Genomic DNA, 15,075 nt, shown 5'->3' with positions numbered 1-15,075 from the left:
TGTTTGATGAAACACCTTAACTGGTATTTCACCAAATCAGAGAGTCTTCTTTTTTGCCAATGCCTCCAGTTCGAACTCCTTCCTTTATTACTGTTGCTTCTTGCTAGTATGCTACTTCCGGAAATAGTTCAGTGCTAACCAATTCTTTTTGGTACAGTGACTGTATATTCCTTCAACCTTCTTTTGATGCTTCCTGCATCATTCACTATTTTGCTCACAGAATCCTTCAGTATTGCAAGTTGACACTTGAATTTGTTCTTCAGTTCTTTCAGTTTGAGAAACGTCAAGCATGTTCTTCCTTTTCTGTGTTCTAACTCTAGCTACTTAGACACTTAAAAAAAATTATCTTCTTGAGCCTCCCTTTGAACTCTTCTGTTCAGCTTTCATATTTCATTATTTCTTTCCTTTGTTTTTGGCTTTTCTTCACTGAATAGCAAATTTCAAAATCTCTCTGACATTTTCTTTGGGCTTTGCTTTCTCGCTTGTGTGTTTGTTTGTTTGTTTGTTTAATGATGTTTTGCTCTTTTCATGAGTTATATCCTTAATTTCATCCCACAACTCATCTGGTTACTAGTGTCCAGTACATCAAATCTGGAGATTAATTTTGCATGTGGGACATGCAAAATGAAAATTAAACTGTGCCTCACATATTTTAAAGTATTGTATAAATGTGTGTGTGTGTGTGGTGTTTTGTTGTGTGCCATTGAGTTGGAACTGACTCACAGCTAGCCCTCCAGTGGGTTTTCAGAGGCAGTGAATCACACAGAAGGAGATTGCCCATCCTTCTCCCATGGAGCAGCTGGTGGACATGAACCAAGTGCCTTTGAGACTGCAGTGTGGCATCTTACCACTAAACCATCAGACTCTATATATATATTTAACAAGATGGATTAACACCGTTGCTGCAATATTAGCCCCAAACATAACAATGACTCAGAATGGTACAAAACCAAGCAACCTTTCGTTCTTTTGTACTTGGGTTGTTATGAGTCAGAACTGATTTGGGGCACCTAACAACAACTATCTCTATATATCTGAAGGCTCTGGTGGCCTACTGGTAAGGAGTCGGGCTGCCAACACAGAGGGATGAAGGTCAAACCTTCCGGCTGCTCTGTGGGAAGAAGACGGGCAGTCTCCTCCTGTGTAAAGGATCATCTGAGCTGGTTCTGACTTAGCAGTACATAACAACAACGTGTGTGTGTGTGTGTGTGTGTGTGTGTGTGTATTCCCCCCTCCGCTGAGCCAGTGCACCTCAAGTGCAGCCATCTGTACAGCCATCACCTGCGTGTCCGTGTAAGCTTGCATGTTACCTTGATGTGAGCACGTTTCAGGAGAGCTTGCCCACTAAAACAGAGAGAGAAAGGCTTAGCAATCTACTTCTGAAATTAAGTCAATGAAATGGATCGAAATGGTCTGGTCTGCAACGGATCCTGGGGGTGATGTAGAAGCAGCAGCTTTTTTTCCTGCTCTGCATGAGTTTGCGGTAAGTTGGGGCCCACTAAATGGCAGCTTACTAATAAGCATCTGTAAGTATAGTCTTTCAACGTTTAACTGCTTTAATCATGATTATACTTTGACTTTGTAAACAACAGCTCTGAACAGCTAATGTCCCTCATCATAATCCTTGAAGAGCCTTAGCCATGGTCCTGGTGGGGAAGCAGCAAGCACCTCACCTTACATAGGAATGAGGGCATCCTAAGCTGTCCTCACTTCCTCAGTCTCTACCCTTTAACCCATGCAGTCACTGTGGATATCACCATCTGACCTGACTTAGGAGCCCCAAGGCAGAAGAAAGGCTGGAGGGGCCCAGAGAAGGTGGCCTGGGAGTAAGTGTGCAGATGCGATCCATTATTCACATTGTAGAAGGAAACATCTCCAGCCTCATAGTCCAAGAAGATCCCCATGTGGCTTGGGGGCTCCATCAGGGTGAAAGGGGTGGCAGCTGAGAGCATGGGTAAGTATTTGTCCCCCTTGGACAGCTGTACAACCCAGAATCCGTTCTCTGGGGACTTGGGGACCCGGTCCTTTCGGCTGATGTTGTCTCTACACACGCCCAGAGCCCATAGTGCATCCCCAGTTAGGTTCATGCCCACCTCCCAGTAGTGTCTCCCCTCAGAGAAGGTTGTCTGGCCCACCACACAGGGGTAGGCGAGGAACCTGTCTTTGCTGCAGATCGTGCCGTCCACGGGGAAGTTGAGGTAGCGCCTCTCCTGGCTCTCGTACAGGAGGAGATAGGGGTACGCTGTGGCTGCGTCAGGTACCACATCCACTACAGGTAGCAGGGGGACAGGGGAAAGCAGAGCCATTTTGGGTTAAAGCTGGGATGACTGTCTTCCTGGGTGCAATGGGGAAAACCTAGCAAGTGTCATGTTATCTGCTGACCAACTTCTCAAGTGGCAGGAAAACCTGGAATAGGGCTTTCTCCTATGTTCCTCTTAACTCCATAAACATCTTTTCTCTATTGATACTAGCTGTCAGGCTTGACAATTCAGTCTGTCCTTGGAAGTAGAGTCCTCATCTTTGGGAGCATGCCATTCAGACCATCTTAACCCATTGTGTTGGAGTTTATTGGTAAAGCCAAGGTCAAAGGCTTGGTCGTCCACAGATGATTTTACCCAACATTCACGTAACTGAGTCTGTGGGTTCTTGATGATCCCCTACTCCAACTGTGGATGCTGGCATTGATAATGAGAGAGCAGCGGGGACCATGTGGGCAGTTCAAGCTACATCCTTCTTAATGGGAAAGAGAGCATTTTCCCATGGCATAGGACCTCAATTAAAGCTATCTGCTAATGAGGGCAGCAATGAGAACAGAATGCAAATATAATGAAACCTCCTATTCCAGGACACAGTCTACTATGTGGTGTTTAGCTCCTGAGGGACAGTGTGGTCCAATCCCAGCCCTGGGCCCCTCTGCTTACCTTGGAAACACTTGAGTACCTCTATCTGCCCAGGAACTCTGCACACTGTTGTCAGGTTGGTGGGGATGGCCTCTGGGTACTGTATGTTCAGGTTCTTTATCCTCCAGTGAACACAGTTCTCATTACTTCCTCTGGCTCAACAAGGGGCCCTCCCATCCCCCATCACTGTTTCCAGGGAAGCACACATAACCGCATACCTGTCAAGTGGATGGTTCATATCCTGTAAGGAAGAAAAGTGGAGATAGGAATCATTAGAGCTCTTAGCAAGTCCCTCCCCTCACCATCATCCTTAAAACTGCCAAAATTTCTCCCTTGTACACTTCTCAGAGTAGCTGGTTATCTCTTTCAGGCATTTCCTCTCCAGAATTTTTGAACCACCCATCCCCACCTGCCCTCGTGCCCCAGCCTTAGCCCAGACTCATCCTCTCATCCATGGTCAGGCGTGTGAAATGCAGTCAGGAAGCAGGAAAGAAGGGAATGGTTCAGAGACAAGGCCATGTATGAAAAGGAGCCCTTAGTACTTTGAAATCAGACACTCCTGTGACCTGGAGCAATGTCAATGCTTTTGTGTGTGACTGGGGTGGGGCACTGACCCCACTACTTTAGACTTAATTATGTCTCCAAAGTAATTCTGAACTCCTGTACTTTTTAAATGAAATTGAGTGTTCCCCCAAATGTTTTCTAAATCTAATAGATTAAAATGTATTTCTAAATCTTATTTATGGATGTAATTCCATTTGAGAAATTTTCTTCGTTAATGTCAATGAAGAGGTGTCTTAAACAACTTTTTATTTTATTTTTTTAACTTTTTATTGTCATTTGAGTCTCATACTTTGAATAAATGCTTACAGAGCAAATAGGTAAAACCACTCCTTTAAAAAACAAAACAAAACAAAACACCAATGTCAAAAGAGCAGATTAGACACAAAAGCAAGGATGCCCCAATGGGGAAGAGATATTCCAGGCCACTTGAATAGTAATAGAGGAACAGAAACTGAAGAGAAACAAAGACCTTCCATTGGGAGCTAGTAGAGAGAGAAAGCCTTCCCCTAGAGCCAGTGCCTTGGATTTGGACTGCTAGCCTCCATCATGTTTGGAAAAATGGAAGGTCAGCGAAGAAGAGGAAGCCCTTCAACAAGATGAGTTGGTACAGTGTCTGCAGCAATGAACTCTAAAATGCCAGGGATGAGAAGAATGGCGCAGGGCAGGGCAGGGTTCAGATCTGTTATTCACAGGGTCACTAGGAGGTGCACTTGACTCCATGACACTTAACAACAACCACCTTCTAAACTAGGAGACAATGAACTGTTTGCTAAAGCTATCCATTTGTGATATTTCTGTTATAGCAGTACTAAGTAACTCAGATGTCAGTTTAAAGATTAAGGTTTGCCTGGCAAGGTTTGCATAGTAAGCCTTGTCATGTCAATTGTTTCATATGCTTGTGAACACTGGACTGTGAATAAGGAAGACCAAAGAATTGACCCCTTTGAGTTGTGGTTCTACGGAACAGAAGTGAATCCATGGGACCAAAGACTGACAAAAGAACAAGCAAATCTGTTTTGGAAAAAGTAGATCCAGGGTGCTCGTTAGAGGCAAGGATGGTGAGACGGGGCCTCACATAGTTAGGACGTGTTTTCAGGAAGTTCTTAGAATGAGGACAGGATTCTTGGACAGATGGAAGGTCAGAAAAAGAAAAGAAGAACTTCAACAAGATGAATTGGCATTGTGACTGCAACAATGGGCTTAAGCATTCTTCAGAAAGTCTAGCTTCTAAAATGATTTGCTCAGCGTACCAATTGAGTAGATATGGAGAAAGGATACGACCCTGGCGTACACTTTCTTGATCTTAAGCCATGCAGTGTTCTTTTGCTCTGTTCCAACAACAGCTTCTTGGTATGGGTATAGGTTTTGTATGAGCATAAGTATGTGTTTGGGATCCCATTGTCTTCAATATTAGTCATAGTTTTATGATCCACAGAGCCAAAAGCCACTGGATAATCAATAAAACAAATAGACAAAAGGGTCAGCTATGTGTGGGTTCCAACTTGAAAACACACAACACCAACTGGTATTCTCAACTTTCACTCAGGATCCATGTTACATCAGCAATGATATCCCTGGTATCATGGCTTCTTCTAAACCATCCCTGGTCTGATGGCTTCTTTTAAACCCAACTTAAACTTCTGGAAGTTCTCTGTTAATGAATTGTTCTGTTTTTAGATGATATTCAACAATATTTTTCCTGGATGTGATATTGATGATATTGGTCAATAATTTCCACATTCTGTTGTGTAGCATTTCTTGGGAATGGGAACAAATATAGATCTCTTCCAGTCAGCCAGCCAATCAGCTCTCCTCCAAATTTCCTGGCATAGTCTGGTAAGCACGTCCATAGCTGCATGGAAATACCATATGAGCAAGAAAGGAAGAAGTTCAGGCTAAACTGAAAGTACTGGCAAAAACTAAGGCCCGAAGAATCAATGGTATATCAGTTGACATGACTCTGATCTTCTTGTTATTATTATGTGCCATCCAGTTGAGTATGGCTCATAGCAACACTACGCACACCAAATCTAAATTTTGCCCTATCCTGTGCCTTTCTCACCATCTCATTTGGGGTTTTCCACTCTTTTACTGACCCTCTACATTTTCAAGCATTCGGCTTCACCTTTTCCAAGGCATACTTGTTTGTTCTTTTGGCAGTTCATGACATATTCAGCACTCTTCTCCAATACCATAACTCAAAGGTATCAATTCTTCTTCTGTCAGCCTATGCATTGTTCAGCTTTCAGATGAATAGTAAGTAATGGAAAAGACCATTGCCTGAATTAGGCACTTGGAGATCAATAAACAGGTCCTTGGAGAGGGACATCATGCTTGGGAGGGTGGAGGGGTGGCGCAAGAGGGGATGACCCTCTGTGAGATGGATTGATTCAGTGACTGGGGTAATTGGGATGGGAGTGTCAGAGGCAGTGAGATTGGCACAGGACAGAGCAGGGTTAAGGGTTGTTGTACATAGGGTCGCTATGAGTCGCAAACGACTCGATGACACATAACAACAACAACAACAACAACAACTCTCTTTTTTAAGGCCATTCACATTGTGATGTTTTGTATGACAGCTTTGGAAGCCAATACACACATGCAAGAAAAATAAAGTCATAATGTAAAGAAACTGGAGGTAAAGTGGGCGTAGAATTGGGATGGATTTGGCTCTACCAACGAGCAAGAAGACAACTTGGGGAGGAAGAAGGAAGTGGGATAACAAAATGCCCTAAAGGCTCCTTAGGAAACACCATATTTTTACATATCTTGCCTTTCAGCCCTACTAGAAAGTGATATACTAAACCTTCCAACAGTTTCCAGCCCCCATGGTTCTAGAACCAGAACATAATCCTGATGCTTGGCCAGAGAATCTTATATGTAAGATTCCTCTTCTCTTCTTACAGAGGGGCTTCCTTTTGTCTCATACAAAAGAAAAGAGAAAACTCAAGAGAACATTCCTACTCACCAGAACATGTTGACATGGTGCTGGTGTATTAGGGTGTTCAATGAGAATTTTCAAACTGTTGAGGCAGACAATCTCTTTAGTGGTTGTGGACAAATTGTTTTCAATAAAGTGGGATGTTGTTGTTGTTGTTGTTGTTGTTGTTGTTATGTGCCATCGAGTCATTTGCGACTCATAGTGACCCTGTGTACAATAGCCCCAAACCCTGCTCTATCCTGGGCCAATCTCACTGCTTCTGACACACCCATCCCGATTACCCCAGTCACTGAATGAATCCATCTCATAGAGGGTCTTCCCCTCTTGCGCCGTCCTTCCACCCTCTCAAGCATGATGTCCCCCTCCAAGGACCTGTTCCTCCTTGCAACATGCCCAAAGTATGTCAGATGAAGCCCCAGTATCCTTGCCTCCAACGAGTAGCTTGGTTTAACCCTCTCCAGGATGAATCTGTTTGTTTTCTTGGCAGTCCATGGTCCTTCAATACTCTTCTCCAGCAGCACAGCTCTAAGGCATCAATTCCCCTTCTGTCCTTCCTAATCATTGTCCAACTCTCTGATGCATAACAAGTGATTGTAAAGACCATGGCCTGTGTCAGGCATACCTGTCTCCAGAGAGACACCGTTGCTCTTGAGTACTTTAGAGATGTCCCTAACAGCAGACTTTCCCATCGCAATATGTTTTTGATTTCCTGGCTACTGGTGCCAAGAGTGTTGACGTTGGAGCCAAGCAAACTGAAGCTGTGAACAATTTCAATCTCTTCACCATCCATCCTGATTCTACCAATTGGTCCAGTGGTGAGAATCTTTGTCTTCTTGACATTGAGCCTCAGTCCATACTGAAGGCTGCAGTCTTTGACCCTCTGCAGCAAGTACATGAGGTCCTCCTCAGTTTCAGCAAGCAGGGTTGTATCATCTGCATAATGCAGATTGTTAATAGATCTTCCACCAATCCTGATGCCACAATTCTCCTCATAGAGCCCAGCCTCCCGGATAATCTGCTCTGCATACAGGTTGAAGAGGTATGGAGACAAAGTGCTATAGTCAACAAAATATTATTAAAATGATTATATAATTCATCATTTAGACTGGGACACTTTTACTGGGGATGAACCCCACAGGATGTCAAGATAATGAGAATAAAACTGGTAACCATATCTGTTACAGGACGCTGTTGTTCCCGTTAAAGGTTATGTGCATCTGGGTCACAGTGTGAATTATATTTTTGCTGTAGACTCTAGTGACAATATATGCATGGATGTATCAGAAATCTACTTGCCAGGCAACATCACCTTGGAAAACTTAAGAGCACAGAGGTTGAGTGATATGCTAGTCAACTGACTGAACCATCCTCAGAGTCCTCTTTCAACTCTGGCCATTTAACTGGCTACTGCTAATATCGCGTGTGTGCCTGCCTGGCCATGGCTCTCTCCACAGTGTGGCCACATGTTTTAAGGGGATGAAGAAGACCCAAGTTCAAAGTTACCACTTGGACTATAGAATGGAATTTAGGTGGGGTTGAGCTCTTTTGTGTGGGGCTTACTTGCCCCAGCAGGTCAGTGTCCCCCTAACACAACAGGTCAGATCTCAGTGATGGAGTGCAGTGTCTAGCCACCATGCCACCACCAGAGTGCTACAACCAATTCCAAAAGGACCAAAGATCATTGGCCTGTTCCACTGCACTGCCTGCTCACCTGCAGCATCTGCAGCGCTGAGTGTTCCCTCTTTTCTTCCAGCTCCAGGAGCAGCATCTCCAGGGAGCAGTTCTGCTGGTCCAGAAGGACTTTGTTCTCACGCAACTTCATCACCGTCGCATCCTCTTCCTTCTTCAGGGCCTGGAGAAGGCGATGCTCCTCTTCAGCCAGGAAGAGACACACCTTCTCAAATTCCATTTCAATGCGATCTCTCCGATTCTTTACGATTTCCTGGTGAGACACGGACAGTATCACCCACCTCCACTCAGGAAGGCCACCTTCAGGCTCAGTCTAATTGGTATCTTATAAAAGGAAAAGAACAGACATAGAGAAAGCGTCACACATGCAAATGGGGAAAGGCATCATATGATGATCGACTTACAAACCAAGGGACACCAAATGAAATGTGTAGTGTAGTCCCTAGGGAGTTATGCAGCTAACCCAAATGTAGCAACTCTATGGTGGTTCAAGTACACCAGCAGCTCTAAGCAGGAAGGGCAATCTCCTTCCACGCCATCGGTAGCCTTCAGAACCCCACTGGAGGGTCAGCTATGAGTCAGTTCTGACTCCATGGCAATGAGAGTTGAAGACATTGACCAGAAATAAATGGAGACAAGGACAGAGCTTCTCTTGGAGAGAGAGTGAGTACATGTCTCTGCAACTGCCCTAACTGTGGACTTGTAATTTCCAGGGCTGTGAGAAAAGAAATTCCTGTTCTTTCAAACTGTTCACTTTGTGGTAGCTATTTTATGATGGCAACACTAGGAAACAAGGGGAGTGGCAAAATCCTGAAAACAGGCAAAGCTTCTCAACTATTTTTAGAATACCCTTTTTGAGTTGGGCAACTGTTTCAAATCAACTTTGGGAGCTTTTGTTTTTCCATCCAAAGCCAGTCATTCCCCGCTCAAAGGTAGAGATCTTTGTGGAAACTGAGATGCTGTGAAATTCTGCAAACTCATGGGCACCAAACCTTGCAGGTGCTCAGGTCTCTTTCAGGCCCCATAGGGCAGTGAAGACTCTCCCTGACTTTGGCCATGTCTGAATTTATTTCAAAACCCAGTCTTCTTAAACAAAAACAGAAACAAAAAAACCCTCACAAACCCACACAGAAAACAACCCCTGTCTTCCCACCTTCTTAGCTCCATCTGTGCCCTGTAGGGCAGACACTTGCCTGCCATTCTTTCAAGGTCCTGTTGTCTCTGGCCAGCACCTCGGCAGTCTTCATCATCTCCTCTCTCAGATATTCCATGTTTTCCTCCAGTTTCACCTACAAGAGACACAAACAGTAGTGTGTGAGGACAGTAGAGCCACCTCTTCCCATAAACATTGGGTTATATTCTTCCGTAGCTGTAACCCCTCAAGACCATTCTAAGGTGGAGATGCAGGGGCTAGGAGTTTGAGTTCAATAAGTAGCAGGCTTCCTCTGAGCAGGGGAGCTCTCTGGAGAGATAGGCCACCAGACGCAGAAGAGAAACTCCTCTGTATTTAGGAATTTCCCAGTCACTGATGGCTTGATGGTAGAGTCATGTTACATACCCAAAGCTTATGCTTTGAATCCCCCAGCTGCTCTGTGGGAAGAGGATGAGCAAACGCCTCCTGTACCTCTGAAAATCTGCGAGAGGGTCTACGATGAGTTGGTTCCAACTCAGCTGTTAAAAACCAACAACAGCACTGAACATAAACACGACATACAAAGGTCATGATCAGAAACATCTCCTTGAATTTATGATAAGACAAACAGTTTGAATCCTTCTCGTGCTGGTTCGTTCACATGCTGCAAAGCTTGAGAACAGTCTGCTCCCTCACTTTCCTTCACCTTTTTTACTTGTCTCCTGCCAATGCTGATCCACTTCTTGAAAGGGTCCTGACCTCATTCAGACCATAGGAACCAATGGCAAACTGAAAAACCTGCATCCCTCAGCAGAAAAGGCCCAGAATCTTCTATTTCACTGATTCTTCAGGTACAGTCCCAGACCAGCTGCAAGAAATCCTTACGAACTTGCCAGAAACACAAATTCTTGGGTCTCACGCAATCCTGAAAATCAGAAACTCTGGAGTTGGGGCCAGTGACCTGGATTTCCCCAAATTTTGATGATGCTCAAGTATTGAAGGGCTTGAATTCTGTAACATTGCTAGTATTTTTTCAGTCACCCCTTGCCTGACCCCAAGACTTGGAACCCTCAAGTGGTGAAAACATTAATGTCCTAAAGGAAGGAAGTTCAGACTCATCTAGAGGTGCTTCAGGAGAAAGCCCTGCTGCTCTCCTCTCAAGAAACCAGCCATTGAAGGAGTGCTGGTGGTGTGGTCTGCAGGTGGTGTGTGGTCAGCAGGTAGTGTGCTGCTAACTAAAATGTTAGCCACTAAAATCCCATGTAGCACACATGGGTTTGCCGGGAATCAGAAACCATCAGTTTTTATTTTTTTTAGAAACCAATTTTTAAAAATAGGAATTAAATGCCAGTGTGCCACTAAGTGAATGAAAAGGAACTGCCTTTGTGCAGGAGGCTGCTAGTTTAAGATGTCCCTCATTCCTAAAAGGATGTCATGGATTGAATTGTGTCTCTCCCCAAAAATGTGTAATAATGTAATGTGGAAGCTATGTAATAATCCCCTATTATCTGATAAACCAAGTAATTGTGAAAGGATTAAGGTTGGAATGCAACACCCTTTAATCCAATCATCACCCTAATTCAATGTACGGGTTGATCACACTCTTGGCACCAACAGTAAGGAAATCAAAAGATGAATTGCACTGGAAGAAATCTACATTTAGGGACCTCTCCAGAATAATGAGAAGCAACGATTTCAGTCTAAAGACTAAGGTGCGCCTGATCCAGGCCATGGTCTTTGCAATTACTTGCTATGTGTCAGAGAGCTGGGCAATGACTAAGGATGAAAGAAGAAGAATTGATGCCTTTGAGTTGTGGGGCTGGAGTCTTGAACATACAATGACTGCCAAGAGTACAAATAGGTCTGTGTTGGAGAGGGTGAAACCAAGTTTCTCTCTGGAGGCTAGTATTTTGAAGCTGTCTGTCTTACTTACTTTGGGCATATGACCAGGAGGGACCAGTCCTTGGAAAAGGACATTATGTTTGGAAGGGTGAAGGGACAGCACAGGAGAGGAAAACCTTGGATGAAATGGATTTATACAGTAACTAGGGCAATGGGGGTAGGTGTGTTGCAGTCAGTGAGACTAGTTCAGGATAGGGCTGGCTTCAGAGCTGCTGTACATAGGGTCATTATGAGTCATGGGCAACACAACAGCACATAACAAAGACTAAATAGCCTAATTTTTCTCTTACTAGAGATAGAAAGAGAGGAAAGCAAGTAGGGAGATGAATGTGGGTACTTTCAGAACCACCAAGGAAGAATCGGCAGGAATAGAGTGGGCCCTTTTGCACTCAGTCCTCTGCTCAAGGAATCTCTTTGACAGGAAGGAAGGTTGGGACACACAGAGAAAAGAAAACATGGACTTTCCTCCACAACCAGGATATACTGGCCTTTTCCCTAGAGCTGGCACCCTACATTTGTTCTTTTAGACTTCTAAGCAATAAGATAATAACTTTCTGTTTGTTAAAAACATTTACTTGTGGTATCTCTCTTCTAGCAACACTAGATGACTATGAAGACGAGAACATGGACAGAAACTCAAAGGAGAGAATTAGATAAACCAGAAAGGACCATGTATGAGAGACAGAATGAAGGCAAAATCTTTCTCTGAATATATGACCTTCAGGCCATTTTGTGCTTCCCTGTTATGCTCCGCACACACTTGCTTTGCATTTCTGAGGATATAAATTGCAAAAGCCTCTGTGCAGCCACTATATATATTTCGACTGCTTCATGTGTTATGACTTGCATCGTATCCCTACAAAATAGGTGTTGAAATCCTAACCCTTTACAGACAAGGAAGGAATCAACAAGACCAGCACCTTTGTCAGACTTTCAACCTCCACAAGTGTGAGAAAACAAATTTCCTTTCTTAAAAAGCCATCCATTTAATATTCCATTGTGTGAATATACCACAGTTTCTCTATCCATTCATTTGTTGATGGGCACTTAGGTTGTTTCCAACTCCTTGCTTTTGTGAGCAAAGCCGCAGTAAACATGGGTGTGCATATATCTGCTTGGATGTCAGTTATGGTCTCTTTGGGGTTTATCCCAGTAGTGGAATTGCTGGGTCAAATGGTATCTCTATTTGCAACTTTTTGATAAAGCGCCATATCGCCTTCCACAGTGGTTGCACCATTTTACACTCTCACCAACAGTGAGTAAGTGTTCCAGTTTTTCCACAACGTTGTCAGTATTTGTTGCTTGCTGTTCTGTTAAATTTTGCTATTCTGTCTGGGTGAGATGATATCTCATAGATGTTTTAATTTTCATCTCTCTTAGAGCTAGGGATTTTGAACATTTCTTCATGTGCTTGTTAGCCACCTGAATGTCTTCTTCGGTGAAGTGTCTGTTCAACAATGGAATACTATGCTGCATTGAAAAACAAGGGACTCATGCAATATTATTGAAAATGGGTAAAAAAAATAAAATTAAAAAAGAGAAAATGGGTGACTCTGGAGGACATTATGCTGATTGAATTATCTCAGTCACAAAAGGACAAATACTGCATGGTGCCACTGTTGTAAAACAGGACTGACCTTGGGGGTGGGGAGAGTCTGAGAAAGATGGGTTCAATAACAGACGAGGGAGAAAAGTATTTAAAAGGGATATGTGATTAGGTATTTTGGTCATGACAGGAGTCTAGAGCAAAGGCTACATGGTGGAGTGGACCTGGGAGAGGGTTTATAAAACAATGAAAGAATTTTTCTTTTACTTTTCCAAGAGGGCAGTGTACTAGGGGGAAGGGTTGGGAGGGAAGAGAAAATGCAACAATGAATGAATGGAAATTCAAAGTCTCTCTAAATTTTTACGAAATTAATAATAAATTCAAATAAAACAAACAAACAAAAAAAGCCCTCCACTTGTGGTATTCATGGAACAGCTTACCAGGTAACTTAAATGACCACCAATAACCTGGGAGATGGGCTCCCTTTTGCCAGCATAGCCACCCAACAGCTATTCTAATGCTATCTTATCAGTAATAGAAAACTTCCACCATGATATAGGGGTCTATTTGTTACAGTAGTTAGCCTGACCTCACTGACAAATGCTCTCTACTCCTGGCCTTGTGGGGTGTGCCCACCTTGTAATCCTGCACAGCTTCATCAATGGGGAGCACAGTGTGGAGCCGGTGTTCTCGGGACTCTCTGCAGACGACACAGATAGGGCTCTGGTCCTCCTGGCAGAAGAGTTTTAGCAGTTCTTGATGTACCTTACATAGGTCCTTCTCCTGGAGACTGGGATGCTGGCGAGCCATCTCAGCCACTTTGGTCAACAGGCGGTTAGGTCGGAGGTTCCTCTGAGGGGATACCTCCCTGCACTCTGGACAGGGGAAGGAACCTCTCCGCTTTCGTCTCCCTTTTTTCCCTCTCCCTTTGTCCCAGCTCATTTGGATGCATTCTCGGCAGAAATTATGCCCACAGGCAGTCATCACTGGATCTGTGAAGTAGTCCAGGCAGATGGAGCAGGTGGCCTCCTCTTGCAACTTTCTGGTAAGTTCCACAGCATCCATGGTTCCTGGTAAGAAATCAGGTAAGCTGTTTACCTTTAAATACATCTCAAAAAGTCTGAAGTGAGCAGTCTTTCCTCAAATATCCAAGTCATAGTACAACCACTATTGAAGGCGGTATAATGCTTTTTCACAAAGGTGGAAATAGCAATAACATTTGACCCAGCAATTCCACTACTAGGAATATACCCTAAAGAAACCAGAGCTGCCACTCAAACAGATATATGCACAGTCATGTTTATTGCTGTATTATTCACAATAGCAAAGAGATGGAAGCAATACAAGTGCCCATCAACAAATGAATGGATAGAAAAACGATGGTATATTCACACAGTGGAATATTATATAACACTGAAGAACAAGGAACTCATAAAATATTACATAACATGGGTGACCCTGACGGACTTTATGCTTTGTGAAATATCTCAGTCACAAAAGGACAAATACTGTATAACATCAATGCTATAAATAGGACTGACATGTGAGATGGAGGGACCTAAGGAGAGAGGGGATAAACAATGAACACTACATTGGAACAGATGAAGGAAAGAACTATTTAAGAGGAGTATATGATTAGGTAATATTTGTATGACAACAGTCCAGAATAAGAGGTGCACCACAAAGTAGACTCAGAGGAAGGGATGAAATTAGGCAACAACAAATGAATTTTTTTTAAAGTGAACTGGGGGGGGGGCGGGGAGGGAGGGAAATGTGCAACAGTGAATGAATAAAAATACAACTTTTCTACAAACTTTCATTAAAATCACAATTAGAAAAAAGAAAAAATCCAAGTCAACCTTGCCCAGAAAGCTCAGTGGTTTTATTCCAGATGCTGTTTATGCTATGAAAGTAGAAAATAGGGATCCTTATTGGTGTTACCAGTTGTTAACCAGAAAATGTGTGAACTCATAGACATTCTGCAGCATAAAAATGTGGACTATCCACCTGTTATGATTTGCAGAACCTGATGGAGGATTGTTAGGACGTTATGGCAGGAAGTTTGCCTTTTGGCCTGGGGTACTGACAAAACAAGATTGAGTTGCTAACCAAAAGTTGGCAGTTTGAGTGCAGTAGCTATATTAAAGGGAGAAAGATGGGAAATCTCCTCCCATTAAGATTCACAGCCTCAGAAATGTAATCATGGGTCAGAATTTACATGGAGGAAATAAGTTGCTTTTGATTTGGTATTTGTCATTTTAGACCATTCAATCAGAGGCACAAATGTTTCCTAAGAAACCCATAAAAGGAAGAAAAACAAAGCTCTTCCACTGCAGAGGGAAGTGTGAGTGAGGGAAAACACGCATGTACACAGGCATACACACAGAAACACACTAAAATA

The 15,075-nt window shown here is 43.4% G+C and overlaps 1 protein-coding gene across 1 annotated transcript; it reads right to left on the bottom strand.

Annotated features, from left to right (window-relative positions):
* Nucleotides 1-1,721: 1,721 nt before the first annotated feature.
* On the bottom strand, nucleotides 1,722-13,739 carry TRIM17 (tripartite motif containing 17). Its single transcript, XM_006893911.1, has 6 exons — nucleotides 13,311-13,739; nucleotides 9,288-9,383; nucleotides 8,117-8,347; nucleotides 3,119-3,141; nucleotides 2,922-3,022; nucleotides 1,722-2,269 (listed from the first exon to the last, which is right to left on the bottom strand). Exons 1-6 carry the CDS (start codon nucleotides 13,737-13,739, stop codon nucleotides 1,722-1,724), a joined length of 1,428 nt encoding a protein of 475 aa, XP_006893973.1.
* Between the last annotated feature and the right edge of the window lie 1,336 nt (nucleotides 13,740-15,075).

The sequence above is a fragment of the Elephantulus edwardii genome, unplaced genomic scaffold, assembly GCF_000299155.1.
Source record: "Elephantulus edwardii isolate Elephantulus edwardi_28Jun2011 unplaced genomic scaffold, EleEdw1.0 scaffold00133, whole genome shotgun sequence".
Lineage (NCBI taxonomy): Eukaryota > Metazoa > Chordata > Mammalia > Macroscelidea > Macroscelididae > Elephantulus > Elephantulus edwardii.
Note: the sequence above shows the minus strand (reverse complement) of the source record. Positions and strands in the feature narration are given on the sequence as shown.